Source organism: Rhopilema esculentum, chromosome 15 (assembly GCF_057945365.1).
Source record: "Rhopilema esculentum isolate cy_ngs chromosome 15, ASM5794536v1, whole genome shotgun sequence".
Classification (NCBI taxonomy): domain Eukaryota; kingdom Metazoa; phylum Cnidaria; class Scyphozoa; order Rhizostomeae; family Rhizostomatidae; genus Rhopilema; species Rhopilema esculentum.
The window spans coordinates 7,979,955-8,001,987 of record NC_142829.1 but is presented as its reverse complement, the minus strand read 5'-3'; the positions used below and the strand labels follow the sequence as shown (position 1 = coordinate 8,001,987).

At 36.2% G+C, this 22,033-nt stretch overlaps 2 protein-coding genes across 2 annotated transcripts; one reads left to right on the top strand and one right to left on the bottom strand.

Annotated features, from left to right (window-relative positions):
• Positions 1-3,973: 3,973 nt before the first annotated feature.
• On the top strand, positions 3,974-8,558 carry LOC135685587 (small ribosomal subunit protein eS4). Its single transcript, XM_065201571.2, has 5 exons — positions 3,974-4,011; positions 4,132-4,209; positions 5,994-6,174; positions 7,574-7,918; positions 8,317-8,558. Exons 1-5 carry the CDS (start codon positions 4,009-4,011, stop codon positions 8,499-8,501), a joined length of 792 nt encoding a protein of 263 aa, XP_065057643.1. The 5' UTR covers positions 3,974-4,008; the 3' UTR covers positions 8,502-8,558.
• On the bottom strand, positions 8,361-20,797 carry LOC135685599 (uncharacterized). Its single transcript, XM_089112770.1, has 11 exons — positions 19,672-20,797; positions 19,036-19,250; positions 18,098-18,461; positions 17,060-17,296; positions 15,986-16,223; positions 15,274-15,447; positions 14,390-14,571; positions 13,517-13,794; positions 12,830-13,187; positions 10,168-10,404; positions 8,361-9,528 (listed from the first exon to the last, which is right to left on the bottom strand). The coding sequence occupies exons 1-11, from the start codon at positions 19,747-19,749 to the stop codon at positions 9,052-9,054; spliced, it is 2,838 nt and encodes a 945-aa protein (XP_088968896.1). The 5' UTR covers positions 19,750-20,797; the 3' UTR covers positions 8,361-9,051.
• Positions 20,798-22,033: the final 1,236 nt, after the last annotated feature.

Below are 22,033 nucleotides of genomic sequence, written 5' to 3'. Positions count from 1 at the left end.
CTGGAAGAAGACTGTCGAGACGTAACTACGTTCCAGACAAACTCTGGTCGATACCGATTCAAACGTATGCCTTTTGGTATATTGAGTGCAAGTGAGGTACTTCAAAAGAAAGCGTTTCAAATTTTGGGTGACACCAATAACATGCACATCGTCGCAGACGAGATGCTTATCGTAGGAGATACAGAGAAAGAGCATGATGAATGTTTGCTGGCTGTACTAGAACGAGCAAATCTCAACAATATCAGGTTTAATGAACGTGAGTTGCAGGTTAAGAAAAAGGAAGTAGTGTATTGTGGCACAAAGCTATCAGTTGACGGTATACAGGCTGATCCAAGTAAAGCAGAAACCATTCAGAAAATTCCAGACCCAAAGAATAAACAAAATGCTCAGCGTCTTTTCGGCATGGTTAACTACTTGTCGCCTTTCATTTCAAACAAAGCCCAAGTTACAGAGCCATTAAAGCACAGAGCAAGGCTATGAACGCTCTTAAGGATGTACTAAGTTCTAAAATCATGTTAAACTATTATGATGAAACAAAACCTATCGTTATTCAAGCAGATGCTAGTCAAGTTGGCTTAGGTGCCTGTTTACTTTAAGATGGTCAACCAATATGGTATGCGTCTAGATCATTAACCGACACCGAGCAACGCTGTGCACAGATTGAGAAAGAGTTACTTGCTATTGTATTTGCAACACAAAAATTCCATTACTTTGTCTTTGGTAATGATATCACTGTTCATTCTGATAAAAAACCTTTAGAAGCTATTCAAAAGAAAGATCTTCATAAAGTTTCACCAAGGTTGCAACGCATGTTGCTAAAGCCTCTGGGGTATAAGCTAAACATCGTATACAGGCCTGGAAACCAGATGCATATCGCAGATACACTGAGAAGAGCGTTTGTTAGAGATGAATCTACGAAAGATATCTCATTTGACTTGAATGTCCAGTCAGTAATGATGTATTTTCCAGCTTCGAAGAGTAATATTGAAGAGTGGCAAAAGGTTGGGGAAGATTTTTTCAATTTTGCTGGGAAAGACTACCTTTTAGTTGTGGAATATTTCTCTAAGTACCCAGAAATTGCCAATGTTCGCAATAAGAGTGCATCCTCAGTTGTTCAAGCAATGAAGATTGCTTTGCACGTCATGCGATTTTACAGACAGTCGTTGCTGACAATATGCCGTTTAATTCGCATGAATTAAGAGATTTTGCAAAACTATGGAATTTTCACTCACTACGTCAAGTCCAAGATATCCTAAAAGTAACGGCGAGGCAGGGAAGTACGTAGGGATAGTGAAGATGATGTTGCGCAAATGCAAGGAGGATGGAACTGATCCAAACCTAGCATTATTACGCTACAGAAATGTGCCAATCACAAGTATGAATTGCAGTCCAGCTCAAATGTTATTCAACAGACGTCTTAGAGACAATTTACCAATCAATAATAGTCTACTAAAGCCTCAAGTTGCTTCCAATATCAAGCAACAGTTGCTTTACAGGCAAACCAAACAAGCAGAATACCATAATAAAGGGTCAAAACCACGTTGTGAATTTGAAGTGGAGACAGTGGCGGCGCCAGCTACTGCCGAGAGGGAGGGTAATGGGCGTGGCCAGTGAGACCACGCCCTAATCGCCTCGTTTCAGTGCATTGTACCAGGTCAAATTTCCTTAGGAAATATGATCTACCCCTACCTAGTGCTTTTTAACCCGTTTTTAGACGAAATATGTAGACCATGTTTCGAAAAAAGTGGGGGGGGGGGGTAATTACCCCCCCCATACCACCCCCTGGCGCCGCCACTGAGTGGAGATTCTGTAAGAGTAAAAGTAGATAGTGGAAGAGAGTGGGTACTTGCAAAGATAGAACGTCAACATTGGACACCAAGAAGCTATATTGCTACCACACATAAGGAACAAACAATCAGACGGAACAAAAGTATGTTAATCAATTCACGTGATAGAGTTAAGATTAATCCACCGTATCCAGATCCTTCATCATTTGTAATGCAACCAGAATCAGTAGAGTCTCCGCAAGAAAATCTACAGGAAAAGACAGAACACAGTGCCCTCAAGTCGAAAGTCTAAAAGAACAATAAAAGCTTCATCCTGGCAAGATGACTACGTAGTAGAAATAAAATAATTTTAGCTTTATTAGCTTTAAGGGGAGGTGTCATATATTTTAATTCAATAGGACAATAAACTTTGACGGCTTTAGTCAAGTTGTCTACGCCGTTTTGTTGTAGTTCGTAGTTCGCAATATCATTTTCGGAAATGAAATATCATTTTACATTCATAAGACCAGGATGACTTCTTCAAATACTTTCAAAGGTCGCAATCGAAGCTTGCAAGAGCATGGGAGATCCTGCTAGTGCATCTACTTAAAACTGTTGCTGTTGAGCAGACCGATAAGCAGCCGACAATTCAGCAATTTGAGGAAATGCTTGCCTAATTTTTTTATTTGCAATATATTGGCCGAACAATGAAACTTTCAAGCCAGTTTTTGTCAATTTGAAATTCAAATTTTTGAATAATATGAATTCACCTGTGTATGAGAAACTGGAAATGAATAATTACCAACCTATTTTTATTGATGTTTAATAGGCAAAAGTGTTTGAGAAAAAGAATGCGGAAAGACGTAGGCCATCTGAAACCAAAACAGAAGTCAGGTGTCTTCAAATGCTATAAAATCTGCAGTGCTATAAAATCTTCTTTTAATAAGCAGCGAGGGAGATATTTCCAGCAGAACTGACTTATCAACTCCTTGAAAATAATTTACCATCAAATCGAGAAAGCTGATCTTATAGTCCATAATATAAACAACTAAAAACTTGGTTTATCGATTAGAACTTCGTGTCCCCTCAAAAACTTCTGTGAACTATTTGTAACTTGAACAGCTCGTTTTAGCTTAGATTTCATGAAGTTGTAGCTTTTGAAAGTTTTTACTAGTAGCACTTTATCATAGGTCTTTTCTTGATTTCTACACACGTAAAATGTCTAATTTCAAAACTCTGGAATTAAGTTTCAGGCAATAGTGTTCATTGCCAAAGATTAATTAAATGACAGTTCTTTGGAGACAAGGGATGCTTCCTAAGGAAGAAAATGCTTCTCGCTGGAAAAAGGGCCTGACCCAAAAGGGCATGGTCCCGGACCCCCTTTTTTCCCTCGCACTTATCCCGGGCTGGAGCTACTACTGGCCGACGAGTACCATGACTTTCCTTATAGTGTTACGGAGTTTCAAAAGTAGCTCGACTAAATCTGTTAATTTCATAAATTGCATTCTTAAATTTTGTACCACGAAAAGATTGTTTGTAACGTTTTCTGTAGACTTTGCTTTAAACTTAATATTTTGATTTTGCAATTTTCTTTGCCATTTATTTTGTTATGATTAATGTGAATCTAAAAAAATTGAATCTATTTAATTTTTTTAAAAAAAATTCTAAGGCCGTGTGAGTTTGCCGTTTTTAGGCCATACTACACTTTTGCAGATTTTGCTATTATTCATTGGAAAATTGTAAGAATTCAATATTTCTATAGTTATGATTCAAAAGTTGAAGTGTTTTTCCAACTTTTGACCACACTTTGGGGATGAATACTGTAGGCCTAGATTATTTGAAAAAGGCTGCGCATATCTGAACAAGTTACCGTTGCAAAAGCAAATCCAACGCAACGCCATAGTTCTTTTCTCGAAGCGAAGGCGTCCCATCACTCTCCCTCCGCACACCCTTTTATTCGACACATTGTCATTCACATTTGAGAACTTTTGTAATCTTAAGTTTCAGATCGCCTCTGACTAATGCACGAGCATAAAATAAATAATGCGATAAACTTGATTTGTTTCTAAACAAATTTGACTACCCTTTGTTTTGCCTTCCTTTGCGTTATTTTGCGTTATTTGGTACTGATCTTTTATTGAGATCAGTGGTTAAACCATATCAGTTTTGCCTCATTTACAACAAATCGAAATCGAGATCAGCCTCGCGCACCGTTCCGCAAGCCTTTCCCAAACTAGCCAAAATGGTGAGTAAAGTTGTCGAAAGTCAACGTTGAAAAATCTGGAATAATCTTACGAATCTCTGAGGAATTTTTCTGAAATTGACTCTGTAAAATGTCTTTGATATCTGTTCTTTTGAATTGTAGCCTCGTGGACCAAAAAAGCATCTCAAGCGGCTCCATGCCCCAAAACATTGGATGTTGGACAAACTCAGTGGCTCTTTCGTAAGTGCTTCTTCTATTTCAAAGCCTCTTTTTTGAATATTTTTACATGCAGTCTGTTAGTATGCATAATGGCTAGTTTATACATGTTTTGACCAGTTTTACGCTTCTCCTAATGCTACTAAAAAATTATAAACTTGAAAATTGACTTCTCTTTGAGGCCAGGAAAATGAATTTTGAAAAATTGGCTTTTTAACTGCCCTTGTAAGAACTTTTTACCTATACAAATCAGACTGACGATGCTAATAGTCTGTAGATTTTGTTATATTTTTTCCGGGAAACGTGGATGTTTTTTTACTTTAGTTTATAAAATGTTATTGATATGAAAACCTTGCATAGCATAGAGCCAAAACCGCACGAAAATAGCAATTTTGATGGAGAGTAACTCATTCAATATCATTTAACATTCAAATATTGCTACCCTCCACTAAGTTGTAGATTTATAAACATTTCTGGACGAGTTTCTTTGCTGTTTGACAGTCCAAAATTCATTTGTTTTATTATTTTCTCTCAATTTTTTGTTCTGTCTGTCCAGGAAAATTTGGCTTTGTTACCTCTGTGCATTTTAAGGGTTTTAGAACACAACCTCTTTTAAACATGATGTACAGTATCATCTCAACTTTGAATATTCCCTACAAGTAAGCAAACATTTCTACCAAGAAGAATTCATGTGGAATCCATGTTAATAGCATGCCAGATACTGGCCTGTAAATTATGAAGCTGTACTGAAAGCATTACACCTCAAAGCTACCACAAAAATGTTGTATGATACAGTGCAGTGAGATGTTTATAAGTCATATGCTGGCCCAATTTTGAGACAGCTTAGAGCCCCAACCTCAGGAGTAGTTGCCCCAGCACTATCAATATTTCTACTATATAATTTAATATCTGGTTTCAAAATTTGCCCTCAGCTCTACTGTTTATGTATCTAGTGTAGGCCAGGCCTTGTAATGAGCAAACAACAGGAGAGCAGATAAATGAGCCCCCAAACTGATCAAGGGGCTCATTCAAGCTCCTCATGACTTGGTAGCAGTCGCTTTTTTTTTGGTTTTGAAACCAATTACGCCCTCCTTTCCCATTATTAAACTTTGCGAGTTTCACAGTTTATTTCACATTTGTACTAACGAAACCGCCATTTCCCTAAGACACACGCTTCTATGAAAATAAGGCTCATCTATTAAAGTTGGAGAGAACAATGCGGCTGTAATGGTTGAACCAAAAAGTTGTTTCTTAGTGCGTGACCACAGCTCAAGTTATTGTGGTGACGCACTAAGAGACGATTTTAATTCTTCATTGTTTTCTTTAAAAACTTGGAGTGATGAAAATTTCTTTACATATCCAAGTAATTTGACAGCTAACTTTACCATTTTTTTTGTAAATATATACCCAATATTAATGGCAAATAGTTTTTCTGAAACGCTGAAGGTGCTCATATAATCAAGCGCCTAGAACTTGCGAGGGGAATGTGGAGGTGATGGTGCTCGATTGAGCGCTTCTCCTCACAAGGCCTGGTGTGGGCCATTAACATGTTCTTCATACTAAAGTACACCAAGGAAATTATCATCTCCAAACCATCCACAGATATCTCTTGCCTAAGTTACATGGATTCCACCCTGGGGCCAAAGATGATTTATATATCATTGACTGCAAAACATTTCTTGCAAAAATGTCAGCTGTTTTTGGCACTGGATATTGTGATCAATGTGACATAATCTTACTATTTGCAGAAGTCAAACTTCTCAGGGTTTGCAATAGTTATATAATGTATATATATATTTTTGTTTTAGGCACCACGCCCATCTGCAGGACCCCACAAATTGCGAGAATGTCTTCCATTGATTATTTTCTTGAGGAACAGATTGAAGTATGCCCTCAACGGTGTTGAAGTGAAGAAAATTTTGAAGCAGCGACTCATTAAAGTTGATGGCAAAGTCAGAACTGATGTCACTTATCCTGCTGGTTTTATGGGTATGTCAGATTACTTGAATATTTGATGAAACATTTTAAATCTAAGTGAGCATGCTGCAATTAGCCAAACATTTGTTTTATTGCTGACCTTGTTACCTTTTATGATTACAATTTAGAACTTTATATTGCATTTGAGTCCAGTGACCTCACAGTTTGAGGGATGTGATTTGGTGTCACACACTTAGGTGAGACAAGGTGCATGTTTTGTCATGCACCTGCTTCTGAAAAAGTAGCCATAAAGCATGGCTCAGCCATTTGCATTTTGTAAAGATTTCTTTTTAACAGAAACTTTGTCTAAATGCTCTGGGAATCATTTTTAAATTGCAGCATTAGCAATTTAGCATGATAATTTTTTAGAAGAAGATGCATGACAAAATGGGCACACAATTTGATTTGATCATATTGATCAAGATTGCGTGCAAAAGCTGTACGATAAAATCACTTCTCCCTGACTGAACCAAAGTTATGGATTGCACATCTTGATGGAAAGTTTTGCTTAGAGGCACGCTATCACTAATGAACTTGCAGAAAGCCTTATGGAGAGACCTGATTTAAATCTATATATATAAGATATAAAAACATGTCTGATTTGATTTGATGTTATTGATCATAGTTGTGATCATATCAATCCTGGGTTAAAGCTTCACCGTAAAGCCATGGCCAAGCAGATGAAAAATTGGATGTAATGTTGAGAAAGAGCCACCTTGTTCTGTTTAGTGGACATTCTGTTTACTGAGGTGTTGTTAAGCAATGTACAGTTTGGCCAGACACTGAACAAAACTCCGATGCACTTGTGGGCAATAAGGGAACTGTGGATGTTTGGCTTCAAAATTTATTTTATGTTGTTGTGTTGTATTGAAATATTTTCAAGAATTTCACTCAACTTCTCAGGGTTGCAATGCAAAATATATTTCAATTAAATTTTGCAGAAAAAGGAGTGTGAGATTGTAAAATGAAAAAGACCAGCATTATAAGATAAATGATATCGGTTGATTTGGGCCAATCAATTTGGTTGTCAGTCAAGTAAAGCCAACATGCCCATTTCATTTGATAACATTTCTCTGTGAAATATCCTACAGACCCACCAGTTTGGTTTAGGCCATAAACCTCTGCTAAGCCTAGGTCCACCATAATAGGTCCAAAGATGGTTCAGTAGTAAGGGTCTCGAACTACAGAGCCTGACATGACAAACTTCATAAGCATAGCTTCTAGGTGTCCTAATAACTGCCCTTAAAACTTGAATTAATTTTTGAAATAGAAGTTCTTGTAATTACAGAAAGTTTGAAGCAATTAACAAGCTCTTGATCAGTTTTACTTTCAATTACCAAAACAAAAATTGCAATTTTTAGTTGGAGAGGCCCTTCGTTTTATGTTTCATTTGATTTTTCTTTGCAACTAGATGTTGTCACCATTGAAAAGACAGGAGAATGCTTTAGGCTTCTGTATGATGTGAAGGGTAGATTCATCTGCCACCCAATTACACCAGAGGAGGCAACCTACAAACTTGCAAAGGTAAGAAAAGTTGCAGTTGGACAGCACTCAATCCCATACTGTGTCACCCATGATGCAAGAACCATCCGTTATCCAGACCCAGCCATTAAGGCCAATGACTCTGTTGTTATTGACCTGAAAACTGGTAAGATCACAGACTCCATCAAGTTTGACACAGGAAACACTGTTATGGTTATTGGTGGACGTAACACAGGAAGAATTGGCACCATCACTCACAGAGAAAGGCATGCAAGTAAGTTCATGAACTAAATAAATTCCAGCAGAAATTCCTGTCTGATGCTTTTTCAATGTATTGTACATTTTACAAGAATAAGAATTTTTGATTGTATCTTTTTTAAGTAACAATGCTTATTTAATAGCAGATTTTATAGATAAAAAGTTTTGAAGTTTTATGCTGTCAACCCTAAAGCAGATGTGATTAATAAATAAATAAACAAAGAAATAAATAAATAAATATAAAGTATCAAATCTCCCAATGTGATAACATTAGGTCAGGTGTGGCTGATCTTTAATAATGCTATGTGTGTGGCATTGAATGTGTCTTCATTTGTCTTTTATTATTGACTAGTTTTTTAGTTAAAATAGCTGTTTACGTGAACAAAGACTGAAGGATTGTATATTATTTTCTAGGCTCTCATGATATTGTCCATGTTAAAGATGGAACTGGCCATGCATTTGCCACTCGTTTGTCAAATATTTTTGTCATTGGTCGTGGCACAAAGGCAATGATTTCCCTACCACGTGGAAAAGGTATCAGGCTCTCTATTGCAGAAGAAAGAGATCGTCGTTTAGCCGAGAAAGCTAAAATGAGCTAAAGACTATCAAAAATGTAATGTAATTGTTACCAAATGCAAGAAAGTAAATTTGCATAACAGATTGTCTTTCTTTGTTTGAAATTAGCCTATCTTGTGTTTTTCATCTGTAACATTTGCAATTCAAAGGCAAGGATCAGAAAAATTGTGACCAGAAAATAAAATCTACTAATTGTTACAATTATACATGTTGTTCAAATATAAGTAAGTCAAAAATATGTCTAGCTAAGCTAAAATCAATATCAAAAGTGTGCACATAACACATCACGAAGACATGGCAAATCGATTTGCTGACAAATTTGGATGTATATGTATTTAGGGAAGGGAAGAGTCACAAACTGATTTGTTTTTTTAAAGCCATGTTTTAAATTTTGTATGACCTAATTTTTCCTGAAAATTGATTTCATTGGTAGGCTAGGCATGAAGGGTTTCACGATATTGTCAACTGGACACAAAACGTGAACACTGGGAACAATTTTTTTAGTCTGCTCTTAGTACCACAAGCTTTCCCTAACTAAAAGAACTATTTCAGTAAAGTTTCCCTATTGATGGTCTATTTCTCTACGAAAGTTTCAACTGGCTTTTGTGCTTTTATTGCACTCACGACGAACCATATAAATGTCACAAGTGCGGGAACAAAAGCTGCCGATTTCTTTGCTAAACTATCCCCAAAATACTTTGTGTTGGTGTCAAAATCATCTGAGAACAAGCTGCGGCCATTCACAAAGCAACTTGATCTGTATCTAAAGGAGGCCATTGTCTCGTTTGCATTTCGAATAAACGCAGCGTCAGTTATACTGTAGACTTGCCGTGATCCAGTTACGTACTGACCGTACTTCGCCGGCTCATAAAACAACTGGTTGCTCCAAGTCCATGTGTCGATAATCAGTACTATTGCCACCAAGCCATAACAAAGCCACTTGCCTTTTATCTTCACGTTGACACAGAACATTCGGAAGTCTAGATTTTTTCTTTTCAATCCAGGTAACTTGATTTTTGAATTTCTATCAAAATTTGGAAACTGCCAGTCCTGCAGAACGTGGTAGTATTTCATCAAGAGTTATCAAATGTTTTGATTTTAGGTACGACTTTCTACCAAATTATTATACATTTCTAAGGTGAAGATTATTCTAAGGTAATCAATGGTTTAGATTCATCGGCATTCGTATTAGTACAAAAAATTGGTCGCTAAAATGCAGCCGTCTCGATATTTATTAATGATACAAGGCAATGTCGAAGTGAAGAAGTTTTGATTTATTGTTTTTTGCTGTTTGTTGTTTGTAAAGAAAATGTGAACATAGAAATTAGAGCTTTTCTGTAAAAAAGCTTTGTCGCAACACTGTAAGTGTCATACTCAGCCTTCTTTAGTCATGTAAGTCGGCCAATCAATCAGCTAACAAAATCAGTCAATTAATAAATTAGTCGTTACTATAGATCAAGATCATCTGCTTTTGTATACTATGTCCGTTTTGCGAGTGTCCGTCGAATAGCAGCGTCTTTTGATGAAGGTTACACACCGTAAACTGTAAGCCATTGTAGTTTCATTTGGTTTTGCGATTATTCCAAAAGAGGCTTGAAGTTGAAACAAAAACTTGAAACAAAGATCTGCTTACTTTGGCTGCTCTAAGACATACTATAAAGAAAACGAATTTTAAGAAAAGAGGCTTACCTGCATAATGACAAGAAGGTCAAAGACGATGATAAATGACGCAAGAAACGAACGCGATACTTCATTCGACGAGAGCAAGTTTGTGTTCATTGTGTCCCAGCTTAAAAGGTCAAAGCAAACTGCCAAAATGGTTAGGACTGTGATTGCCACGGCAATAACCCAGAATATAATCAACCGTAAATTGCCACTGCGCCAGAAGTACCTGAGGTCTTTGGCCCAACGAGGATATCGCTTTTGCTAGAAATAGATTATATAGGAGAATTTAGAATGATGCACCCTTGTCATCAAAGCTCAAGCGATCTAGCACAACCGTCACGAAAGTACGTAAACTAGCGCTTAAAGGCAGAAACAGGGGCGGCGCCAAGAAATTCAAATTAAGGGGGGCTCGAGTTGATAGCTTTATTAGACTAAAAAAACCATTATTTGAAAAACGCATTAAAATGCTCCACGATATTTTATGCCTATGATTTTATGGGGCAAACGTTATGCTAGCGATACATTGGACGGACCGGCGATAAGTTGTAGTAGGCGATAAGTAAACCTGTAAAAAGAGGTTTCCCAAAATTTTTAGAGAAAACTTTTTGCAATCACACCCTTAAGAACTTAAAACCAAGCTTAAAACATTTCAGAATATTTCTTTCAGTGATTTTCTTGCAACAATTTAAAAAAATATCGCCCCATTCCAAAAAATGAGTCACTCAGGGGTTGCGCGCACGTGAGAACACTTTGAATCGTTCCGTTGAGTGATACAAAAAGTGGAACAGTGTGCATTCGTTCCGTCCCCTTGTGAACAGGTGAAATGGTCCGAAAAACAGAATGATTACTGATTTGGCTAAATGCTTGCATTGTTCATATGGGAATACTCATAGGAGCATTGGTAAACTCTTGAAATTCTAGCACAAAAAGTAGAATGGAGCGATTGGCTTTCCTCAAGAAGAGAAGAAACAATTGGTACGTGATCGTCCCGTTCCCGCCTGAACAGTTAATTTCCCGTTTGTTCAATTTTGAACGTCATTGGAACAGTACACAATCCGTCCCGTGCGAACCGGGTCTTAATCTGCATCTGCCATCAGTTTTAACCATTTTTGTTTGTATCTGTTTGTGCTCCCAAAAAGAAAAGTAGACCACGGCATGCTGACCTTTGTGGCCCTTTGTGGCGCAATCCGAACTGAAAAACCTGATCTCCTTAGAGATTGTTGACAAGAAACTTCTAATTTATCAACATGTAACTGGCCTTCCAGCTTATCATAACATGAATGTTTAGTGTTATTATGCCTAGCAATGTTGTATTCCTTTCGCACTGATTTTTTGAAACAAATCAAGCACATAACAAAGTAATTTTACTGAGCTACGGAAAATTCGGTTGTCCGCGATAATTTTAAATTGCGGTTCACTAACTCTCCCTCTTCACGGCTGTTTAGAAATATGGCTTGTACCAATCTTTGCAAACAAGCGCGGCGTGTTCATGATTTGGGCACAGAATAGGGGGTTGGGTTCCCTGCGTTGAAATTGAAATCGCCAAGTGTACGTGCGCGTGAGTGGGTGCGCTTTTATTTGATCTCGTGAATGATATGAATTAATTTCTCTCTTACAACCTTAATAAATACAATTCAGTTCGTTATCAACTTTGACCCACATTTAGACAACAACAACTACATTAGACAACATGACGGGCCATGCGTTGGACAAGCCTAGGATTTATCGCACTTTTCTTTTCATCTATTTCTTTTCTTCTATTCTTTTATTTCTTTAAAAAGCTTTTTGCAAAATGTGGGGGGGGGGGGGGGCATGTTATTCGTTCATGCAATCAAAAACTCCTTCATCTTACTTTACAACTCCGTACATCCAAGTTTTACTTATTTGTTGACATTGCAATTGAATAGAAAATTTACGGTTACGACTGTGTGCAGAGAAGGTTTTCAAACGTACTCGACATTTCTTTCTTTCGAAATGTCGAGCGTTCTAGAAAGAAAGGTAGCAGACGTTTAAGCAGGACTTTATATGTGCCTATTAAGGAGTCACCCACTCACACCACTTTTTGTCCGCACCTGGGCTTAAATTCCAGATCGTTACAGGGACCGCGCTCCAGTCTAAATGTGGAAGGGCTGAAAAGGGCGTGACCGAAATTTTTTGAGGCCACGCCCTCTAGAACGCCGGAAAACGCCCCTATTAAGAATACTGGTATATTTCTACTGGGGTTTCATAAACAATCTGGTTCAGAGAACTTATCAATAGCTATAAAAATAGATAAAATTAGCTTGGGGATAATAAAACCTCAAGAAAAACGCCTAGAAAATGATCAAAAATGGTTCCCAATCAAGAAAAACTGCTACTTCTTAGGAGTATACTATTCAATGTTGCGTTAGACCATGTTAGAGTAAACTTTCCATAAAGTTTTCTAACGTATTATCGCAAAAAAAGTGGAGGGGCTATAGCCCAATGGCTGCGCGGTGCCTGGATCGTTGTTTGCTCTTCAACCGGCGATTTATTTTATGTATGCTGCAGTAAAGATCCACTTTTCATGGTAACTGGAAATTTTTGGGTACAAAAGAACTATTTAGGTGTGTTCATTTAGAAAAATGGTAATATCGCCAGAGAGCAGAGACTTATGAATTCATGTAGAATCTTGTTACTTCTCTTTTTAAGACAATAAAAGGCCTACTTGTAACATGCCATCTGTTACCATCCATGCTGTCAAAAAATGAGCAAGGCAGGAAATTGATAACGCTCCTTTCATGAACGTTTTGTATTTCATCTCCATGTTACTGGAAACCATATACTGAGGGTTGCCGGAAGCTCTTATTGTTTCATTGTAGAGAAAAGTCCATGTAAACAGGGACACAACCGTTGTGAGAAACATGATTACCCAAGATCCTTCACCGTCTGATGTAAATATCTTAAAGCGGAGTATTCTGCACAGGAGCACTTTGTGTACAAATGTTTTACCAAGGATCATTCCTGCTACAATTGCACTGAGCCAGAAAAAGAATTTCATTGCTGCATATCCCGTGCTTGGATACCTTGAAAAGACAAGGGTACAAACAATTATTTACTACAAAGATGGGATCTTTTTATAAAGTAAAGATACTTGCTTGAAGCTAAGGTATGTTGATTCATAATATTTGTCCGATGAACTAAGTCAAATTGAGGAATTTATTGGTAAAAATGCAGATATTTTAGAAATTTGTTTAAACAACAAATGCAGAGTTTTTGGGAATAAAATTTCATTGATAAACCAGAGTTAGCCTAATTAAGTGTTAGCTTTTTTTATTTATATGTCTTACTTAAATCATTTATTGTAGTACAATTCAAACTTTTAACTCAAAGCTTGCAGAATGTTTAGCCTAACCTCAAGAATATGAATGAGTAGGCGTGACCAAGAACTTTCACTCTGCAGTCAGCTGAGCTGTATGAAATTGGATCCTGGGCGAACATCAACCAAGTCAAGAAAACGAGAAAATATGCAATGAATAATCTTGTGTTTGGATGCTTGAAATAGTAATCAAAGTTGGTATGCTCATATTTTGACATATTCACTTTCTCTGATGTCAATTCCAACGCATTCTTTGTTTTTGATGATATAGATTTCTTTCTTCCAAGATCTCTTGGTGTATCTTCTGTCTTAATCTGAAATTTGATAACAGTAGTGGACGATTTTGTTCTTAATGATATAAATATCACCATAACAGAAATACAGTGCAAGTAGGAGAGGGAACTTTTTTACATCTTTTTGCAACAGCCAACCTATCATTTGATGGTATTTTCAGAAATATTTGTTTGAAAAAAGCAAAATCGTCATTCGATGGATTTGTCTTAGGAATTCTTTCTAACAGTACAGAGATGCAGGAAAGCATTTCTTTTCACTGTAAAACTAGAATTAATCAGATACAAAACTTTTATCATTTCTAATTAAAAACATTGTTTGACGTACATAATCACTCATTTGGGGTTGCTAACTGCTGATGGTTCCTCGTTAGGACCTTTGTTTTAATTACAATTTTCTGTCAAAGCATCCAAATGTCCATACATTTGCATCGATAATCTTGATAGAACCTAGTAGATCTCAAATATCATCGATAAACCTGTCGTTTATTTCTTATATGCATAATTATCAAATATTAAAAGTTGAGTCTTTCTAATTCTTGCATCAAGCCGCGAGTTGCGACTAACACTAACAAGATCTAGGCTGGGTAAGATCAGGCAAGGCATTCAATTCTCCTACCTTTTCGAGATCTAATGCCAAAGAAGTCTCTTTAGCTGGCACGACACGTCTTTTCCGACGCTTAATCTTCCCTTGTTTCCATTTTCTCACCATTTTTTCATCAGGACTTTCATGTTTTCCATACTGGTGGGCAAGATAGAAGAAAAGGCATACGCCAAACATCCAAGGTGCAAATGACAGTGCTAGAAGAAAGGTGAGTTTTTGAATGGCTTTGTTCAAAGCAGCATAAATCCATGTACAGTTGAACCTTGTTAAGTCGTACCTAGGATAACTTTAATTAAGTCGGATTGATTTTCAATTTCCACTGGATTTTCCTACCTTGTTCGAGCCAAAAGTTGCCATTTAAAATTATCGGAAATTCGGTAAGTCGGGGCATTTCCTTACACCCTTAGGCCGGATCTAACGGAATTCAACTGAATGCGACTTTTCTTAGTGTAGCATCATTTTCAACCATGATTTCCCATTCTTGTATGACGTGTAAAGGAGCAACAAGCGGTAGTTACTTGCATGAACCTTTCCACCATTTTTCTCTACTGCTGAGGAAAAATGTGTATTGTCTCTGGTAAATTAGACTTGCTCCAAATCTATTTCATGCTTGAGAGAAGAGTATTTACTTCCCTCCTTCGCAGAAGTCCACAGGAGGGAAGTAAATACTCCTCTCTCAAGCACGAAATAGACCTGGAGCAAGTCTACTGGTAAATCAGCATGGCGGAAATAAATGAATGAATAAATGAATGAATTATAACGTTTCAGAAGTAGTAAGTTGTGAGATTAACTTAATTTGCGGATTATGTAACATTTATATAAACAATGATGTTTACAATATGAAGATTAACTTAGATTGTATCTAACTAGTAGAATGTAATTAGTAGAGAGCAAGTAACCTTTTAGTCTCATTGAATACCCTTTGTATGTTACTGAGATACGTTTATTATTGAATGGCGCCAAATAAGTTTCATTGTAACCATTAACTGTATGGTTCAATGCCAGTTGGTGTGCAGCTGTACCAGGTATGGGTACTTTGATAAATCCTTTTTCCAAAATGTTGTGAATTGTACCTAAAACAAAGATTAAGAACTTGCACATTTTAAACTCTGATAGAAAGTGGAATATCGTTCGAGATGTGAAAGCTTGAGTTTGTATCTATAATGGCAGAAAGGATCAGTAGTTAGGGTCGTGAGGCTACAGATAACAAGACAAAAATAAACTTCAACCCAGAGTGAGCGAAAACGCCAGCTCTCTGCAATTTCAGGCGTAGGAATCACGAGGTGTGGCCAAATCTAGAGAAAGGACCGGGACACTGCTCAGTGTCCTGAAAACTACCTTCACATGCTATGAAGAAACAAGACAAAACAAAAGATAAAAGCCGATGTCAGCTGCAACTAAAAATGTATCCCTATGTCACACGAACAATTGTGAAGTGTATTAACTGTTAATTTTCCCAATGCGTATTGTGTAAAATGAACTCCTAAGTATTGATCTGCTCTGCATAAATTTGGACAGTCTGCTAGAGTTCGGACTTTAGGTATATGCACATTAAATCTGTGTCCCAAAGCACTACATTGAATGATTAGTTTGCCAAAATTAATTACAAACCTTCGTTATCTGTAAATTGACCATATTCAGTAGGCGTGTAATGTATCTGTCTTGTCCACATTACAAACTGTAAAATGATGACCAAGACAATAGTCCCATAGCTGAACCACTTTCCAGAAATTATGATGCTGCATTTCGATCGTGTACAACAACAAGGCACAGAGCTTCTCAAATACGGAAAACCGAATCCAGGTAGTTTTGCAGCCCCATTATTTGCAAAGTGTGAAAAATCCCAATCCTATTCAATGATAAAGTAACTTTTAACATTAAACAAGTTTTGCCCCGCTAGATTTGATGCAGAGAATGTATCTCTAAATTCTTGTGTCAGATGAATTAGATGAATAAAATGGCTGCCGTATATTGCGTTCATTTAGTTAGAAATCCATAAGAGCAAATCAAAGCAGTGGCGTCGCCAGCTCGAAAAAACTGGGGTGGACAAAAACAAATTTTCTCTACCACGCCCTTCAGAATCTAAAAAACCATTATTTAGTATTTTTTATCCATTTTGAAATTTTTTGTTTTTTTGCCAGTGCGAAAATCGAAATCGATGTGATTAGCCCAACTCCTCACCAACCCCCGCCCCCCCCCCCAAAAAAAAGGTTTTTCAACGGATTTCGAGAAGTTAGAAAATCCACTTCTGGCAAAACTAGGTTGGACATGTCTACCTCAGTCCACCCCGTGGCGACGCTACAGAATCAAGTGTATTTATCGTCTAAATGTACTTCTGAAGGAAAGGATTTTATCAGGTAATAAGGCTCATTTGATGATGGTAATAGAGGTCTGAAATTCATATTATCCTTCTCGTTATATTGAGAAGACATCAGATATCTGACAAGTTAGTTTATGATACAACATATCTTTTCGTTACTTCGTAACTGCTAAAGCAGTCAATATTTAGTACAAACTAAAACTGAATAGTGAAGAATCCCCATTTTTATTCAGACTTAGTCGTGAACTTAAAAGTTAAATGGAGCTTTCTCTGGCCAGTGATGCATTTAGTGTTAAGAGTCTGATATCTTCAAAACAATCAAGTTCCTATCAAATTTTGACCAAGTAATATCGTAATAATTTTACCTGAATAAGTACTAAAATTTCCAGAAAGATAACAGCTGAAGCTAGGCATGCTCTAGAGAACTCATCCGTTGTTATAAAATGTTTATGAAGTTGATCCCAATGAATGAAGTCTGTTGTGATTGCAGTTACAATTAAAATTGTTGAACCCAATGTCATCAACCAGAATATGACCAATCTCTTATTACCTTTGCACCAAAAAGCTCGAAGACGTACAAACATGTTGGTATACTTCTTCTCCTGAAATTGAAGAAGAATATTTGATATTCAATAATCCCTACTAAAAGTAAAGTTTGAAATTCACAATCTTCTATAAAACTTCACACTTAACCGAAAGAATCGTTTCATGGTCGATTTAAAATCCAATGAATGCCTTTCTCAAAAAGAACATTCAAGAAGATTTGGTAAGCATCCAATCATTGCAAGTACAATTGAGATTAATGCAACTTTATGATAGTATATACAAGATGGTACAAAAAGTATGAGGAATAAGGTTTAGGCTATTGCATGCAAAAAGTTCTGTAGCTGTCGCTTGTTCAAATTTAGCTGAAACATCACAGTTTCCAGGGCATAAGTCTCACACCCTTGCTTTAAATGACGCACTGAAGTCGATTTAGAATTCAATTGACAATCATTTTAAACGCAAAACTGAAGCTCAGGAATGGGCTATTTTTTCAAACATGTTGGAAAATGTCTCTCTACCTAGAACTAATGCTCAAACTTTTGGAACACTGTGTTGGACTTGCACTTTCGTGATATTCAATTTCCTCCTATCTTTAAAATTTATTTGTTTTCTACAAAGTAGCGTCAGCTGTTAGGATGTTTGTTGCTCGATTAATTTTTTTAAGAAATGATTTAGTTGCACTTGGTATTTTATAAGCTACAAATGTGCATTTGAATTTTCAGGATTTCTGTTTGAGCCCCACTGCACAGCTTGTGTAACCGTCAACACAAAATTATCCTTAAAATTTTCACAGGTACCTCCGAAAGGATTTTAATCTTTCTACGAAAGCATTTCCATTTTCCTAGGAAGTATCTTACCTGTAGCATCATGTCAATAATAGTCCACATTGTGAAGATATTTCCAATCCAAATAAACGCAGCAATTGCTTTCATTAGACATTTATTTTCTATTTTGAAACTGTTATCACATTTATAAGAAAGTATGTATCCACCACAGGCGTCCAGGATTACATTATACAGTAAGCTGAATCCATAAAGTGATAGTATAGATGTTAAAAACATTATAATCCATGCTCCTTGACTATCCCTGGCGAAAAATCGCGATTTAAGCTTTGTGCATAGGATCCACTTATGAATCACCACTCTGCCTATGATAAGGCCAAGCAATACACCAGACATCCAGAGCAGAACTTTCAAGCCAGCAAAACCACCATTGGGATACCTAAAAAGTACCCGAAGGCGCAGGTCAATCTTTTTAAATTGCTTGACAGTTTTTTGGACAATACATAGATAATGAAACATGGTGGGTTTTAAAAAATCTACTTTACAGAAGAATCAAAATGTTCTGGATTTTGTATGTGGGCACTGCTTTATCTGTTAAAACAACAAAGTACGAAATACTGGCAATAAGATTTAATTAAATTGATTTTTTAGCATTTGTGTCAGTGAAATGACATGTAATAGGCAAAATTCAGTTTTAAATGTTGTTTCTAGGGAACCAACAGATCGGGATATAACATAGGATAAAAGTTCGTCTTATCATTATTGTAAGTATAAATTATTATTTTCTAATTCATTGCAATTTTTGTTGACATCGTACAACATATTTGTGATACCATTACATCACATGTGGTTTTTTGTAATTGATTTCTTTCTAAGCTAGAGTTTAGAAGAGCAAGTATATCATACCTATGTAGTTAAAGAATGTTAATATCACTTGGTAATATTCTAACTAATTTTATCGTTTTAACATACCAAAAATAAACAATATCACGCATTAGATACAGGAAACTTACTTAAGAAAGATGAACGAGTAGATGTTTCCAATGACATCAATTTTGCAGTCAGCTCCACTATAGCTAATTGGGTTTTGTGCAATAAGATAAAAATCGAGAATAATCAAGGTTGAAACAGTCACTAATCTCGCACTTGGATGCTGCAGATAGAACTTAAATGTTTTCTGTTCTTTTTCACGGTCGTCCCATTCTGATGCATTAAATTCGTCTTCTGCCTAAGAAAGAAAACGCTGATCAAACGCTGCTTCTATGAGAACAATAAACATCTGCGAATTGCAGTAGGAGTGGTTATAAATCAACACATCACTGTATTTTGTTATTGACTCGAAATCTCTTATTAACTGACAACTCTGGTGGTTCCAACAATATTATTTATACTGACTAAGGAAATCAATGTCCCGTGTTGAGTTATTGGTACTTCGAAATTAAAGATATATTTTATAAAGATATAGCTCTATCTAAAAATGCAGCTTTACTAGTCTACAATTAAGAATGTATGAATTATATTACGATACACTTAAATTTTGAAGAAAAACTATGTTTTCGCGTTTTTATTGAAAATTTTCATAGTGATGCATGTCGCTATGTCTTGGAGTATAAACGAGCATACATAGAACATACGATAACGTAACTTACCAGATACTTTTTGCCAATATGTTCAAATTTCCTGAGTTTAATCAGCTGGTCTATCGTAACTGGGTTAGCAGAATTCATCTCGAGCTGAGTCTCGTACTTTCTTTGCTTACTTGTTATACTGTTACTTTGTTATACAGGAAGCCGAAAGCTCACCCACTTCTCCAGCTAGTTAACTGAAGAAGAGAAGAGTCGATTAAAGATCTACTAAGAATGGAGAATGCATCAGAATATGAACCAGTAAGTACAGATTTAATCGCACCTCCTTAGACAAAACAAAGACTGGTGATGTCAGTCTGTCTTGTCTATCATTTTGTACGACAAGGTGAACATTCAATATGTATGCCTTGCCACAAAATCAATACCACAAAATCATCAATAAGATGTGATCTATTTGATTTTGTTCATATTTTCAAAGAAACCGTGCTGGGAAGCGTTTCAATAAAAATGACATAGAGTATTCATTATTTAATGCCCAAAACGGCAAGATTTTGTCCTTGTGGTTTTAAGGTATTTCACGTCGTTTGCCATTTATCAAAGCTTTCTCTCTGTACTGTTTTAAAAAGAATTATCACGGACACAGCTGTTTGTTCTATAAATACAGTTTTAAAAATACGCAGATCTGTATCGTACAGTGTGCAACCGCAAAAAAGAGAAAGAAACAAATTTTTGTAAGGTTGAGGCTTTTAAAGATCGTCAAAACATTCAAAAATATTTCCTTCTAAAAACGATTTCATTTGCTTTCGTTTGATCCCAATAGTAATGGATTAGACTCTTGCAACTTTACTACGATGCTTATGACTCGTTATTTAAGCAACCTATAGAATGTGAATAAAGTATTAAATAGTTTTACAAGTAGCAGCCAATTATGTTGTGCATCAGCCTTTAATATCTGTCTTAGCTGTGAAAGGTGCATTAATTTGATGCTGCTTGATGGGTGCTGGCACAAAAAGTTGCATGAATTAAACAGAAAAGGGAAGGATATTGTGCTCTGTGCTGTATTCAGTGACAACTAAAAAATCTTGAATAGGTTTGCTCAGATCTGATCTTGCTCAGAAGCTTTCAAACACACCTTTTGAATCGTGTTCCAGAGCTTTCATCTTCAAATCAACAGCTTATAGAAACTCTTTATTTAACACAATATAAACTGCAGCTGAGCTGTGCCTTTTAGTCTGAAATCAATTTGGCATAGCACTGTTCGTGGTATAATATGTTATTTCCTTACAACTGTGCTTCAATTTCAACCTTGTGCATCCTATTTATCATCATATCTTGCTTCACTTTTGTATTTAACACGTTCCTGGTCTCCTCTCATCTGCTGGAAACTATGAATCACTGCCTTGAAGCTTTTTAAGCCTAAATGATGCTCAGTTCCACTGATTACACAAGTTTTATTAATATATTCGTCTTTGATATCAGGTTCTTCATGAAATTAAAGGCAATGTCAGGAATACTTCAAGCTTTCATTTTTTGTTGGTATGATATTTCTAGCTTCTAATCCTTCTTTATAGCTTTTGGAAGAAAATATCTTTCTAGTTTTCCAGGCTTAGATTTCCCTCGACTTTCCATTCATCAAAGTTTTCTACTCTAAGCTACATCTGCGTTTTAGTGCATGACACAAAGAGAATTTTATTTGTTCTATTCAAAAAGAAGCTTCCCTTTCAATTACCATGACAAAATTGGTTGAATTGGACCTTGTTTTAGCTTTTCGAGATTGTCATTGCGATTGATCTTCGGTCTTCTTTCACCTAGATTGCAACAACTAGGATTCATCTTCCATCTGAATTATTGTCTTTCCAAATCTGCTCGAGATTAAATAACGTCTGAAAGGAAAAGTGGTGACAATGTCAAGCATCGTTGAAACTTTTGTTTTCTTGAACTTTTCAAACAATGTTGACCATTCGTTCATTCAGAGCTCTATTATTCAGTTACTGTAAGGTAGCTAAAATTTTCTCGATTTTTCTAAGCCTAAAACCTTCTCTTATTATCAAAAATTGTTCCTTCTAAAAAGTCGGTATATCTTCAAAAATAATGTTTTTATTCCAGTGATGAGCACAATCCTTGTTTATCATAAACAATAACAAGAAAATCAAGTTTCTTTAACCAGAAACAATCTTTGAAAATTTTCTGGATTTTTCTAAGCCTATAACCTTACCTTATTTTCAAAAATTGTTCCTTCAAAAACTCGGCACTTTTTCAAAAATAGGGTTTTTATGCCAGTGATGAGAATACTTCTTGTTAATCATGATCAATAAGAAGAAAATCAAGTTGCTTTTAGAGGGAAAAATCTTTGAAATTTTTTTCGATTTTTCTAAGCCTATAACCTTCTCTTTTTATGAAAAATTGTTCCTTCTAAAAAGTCGAT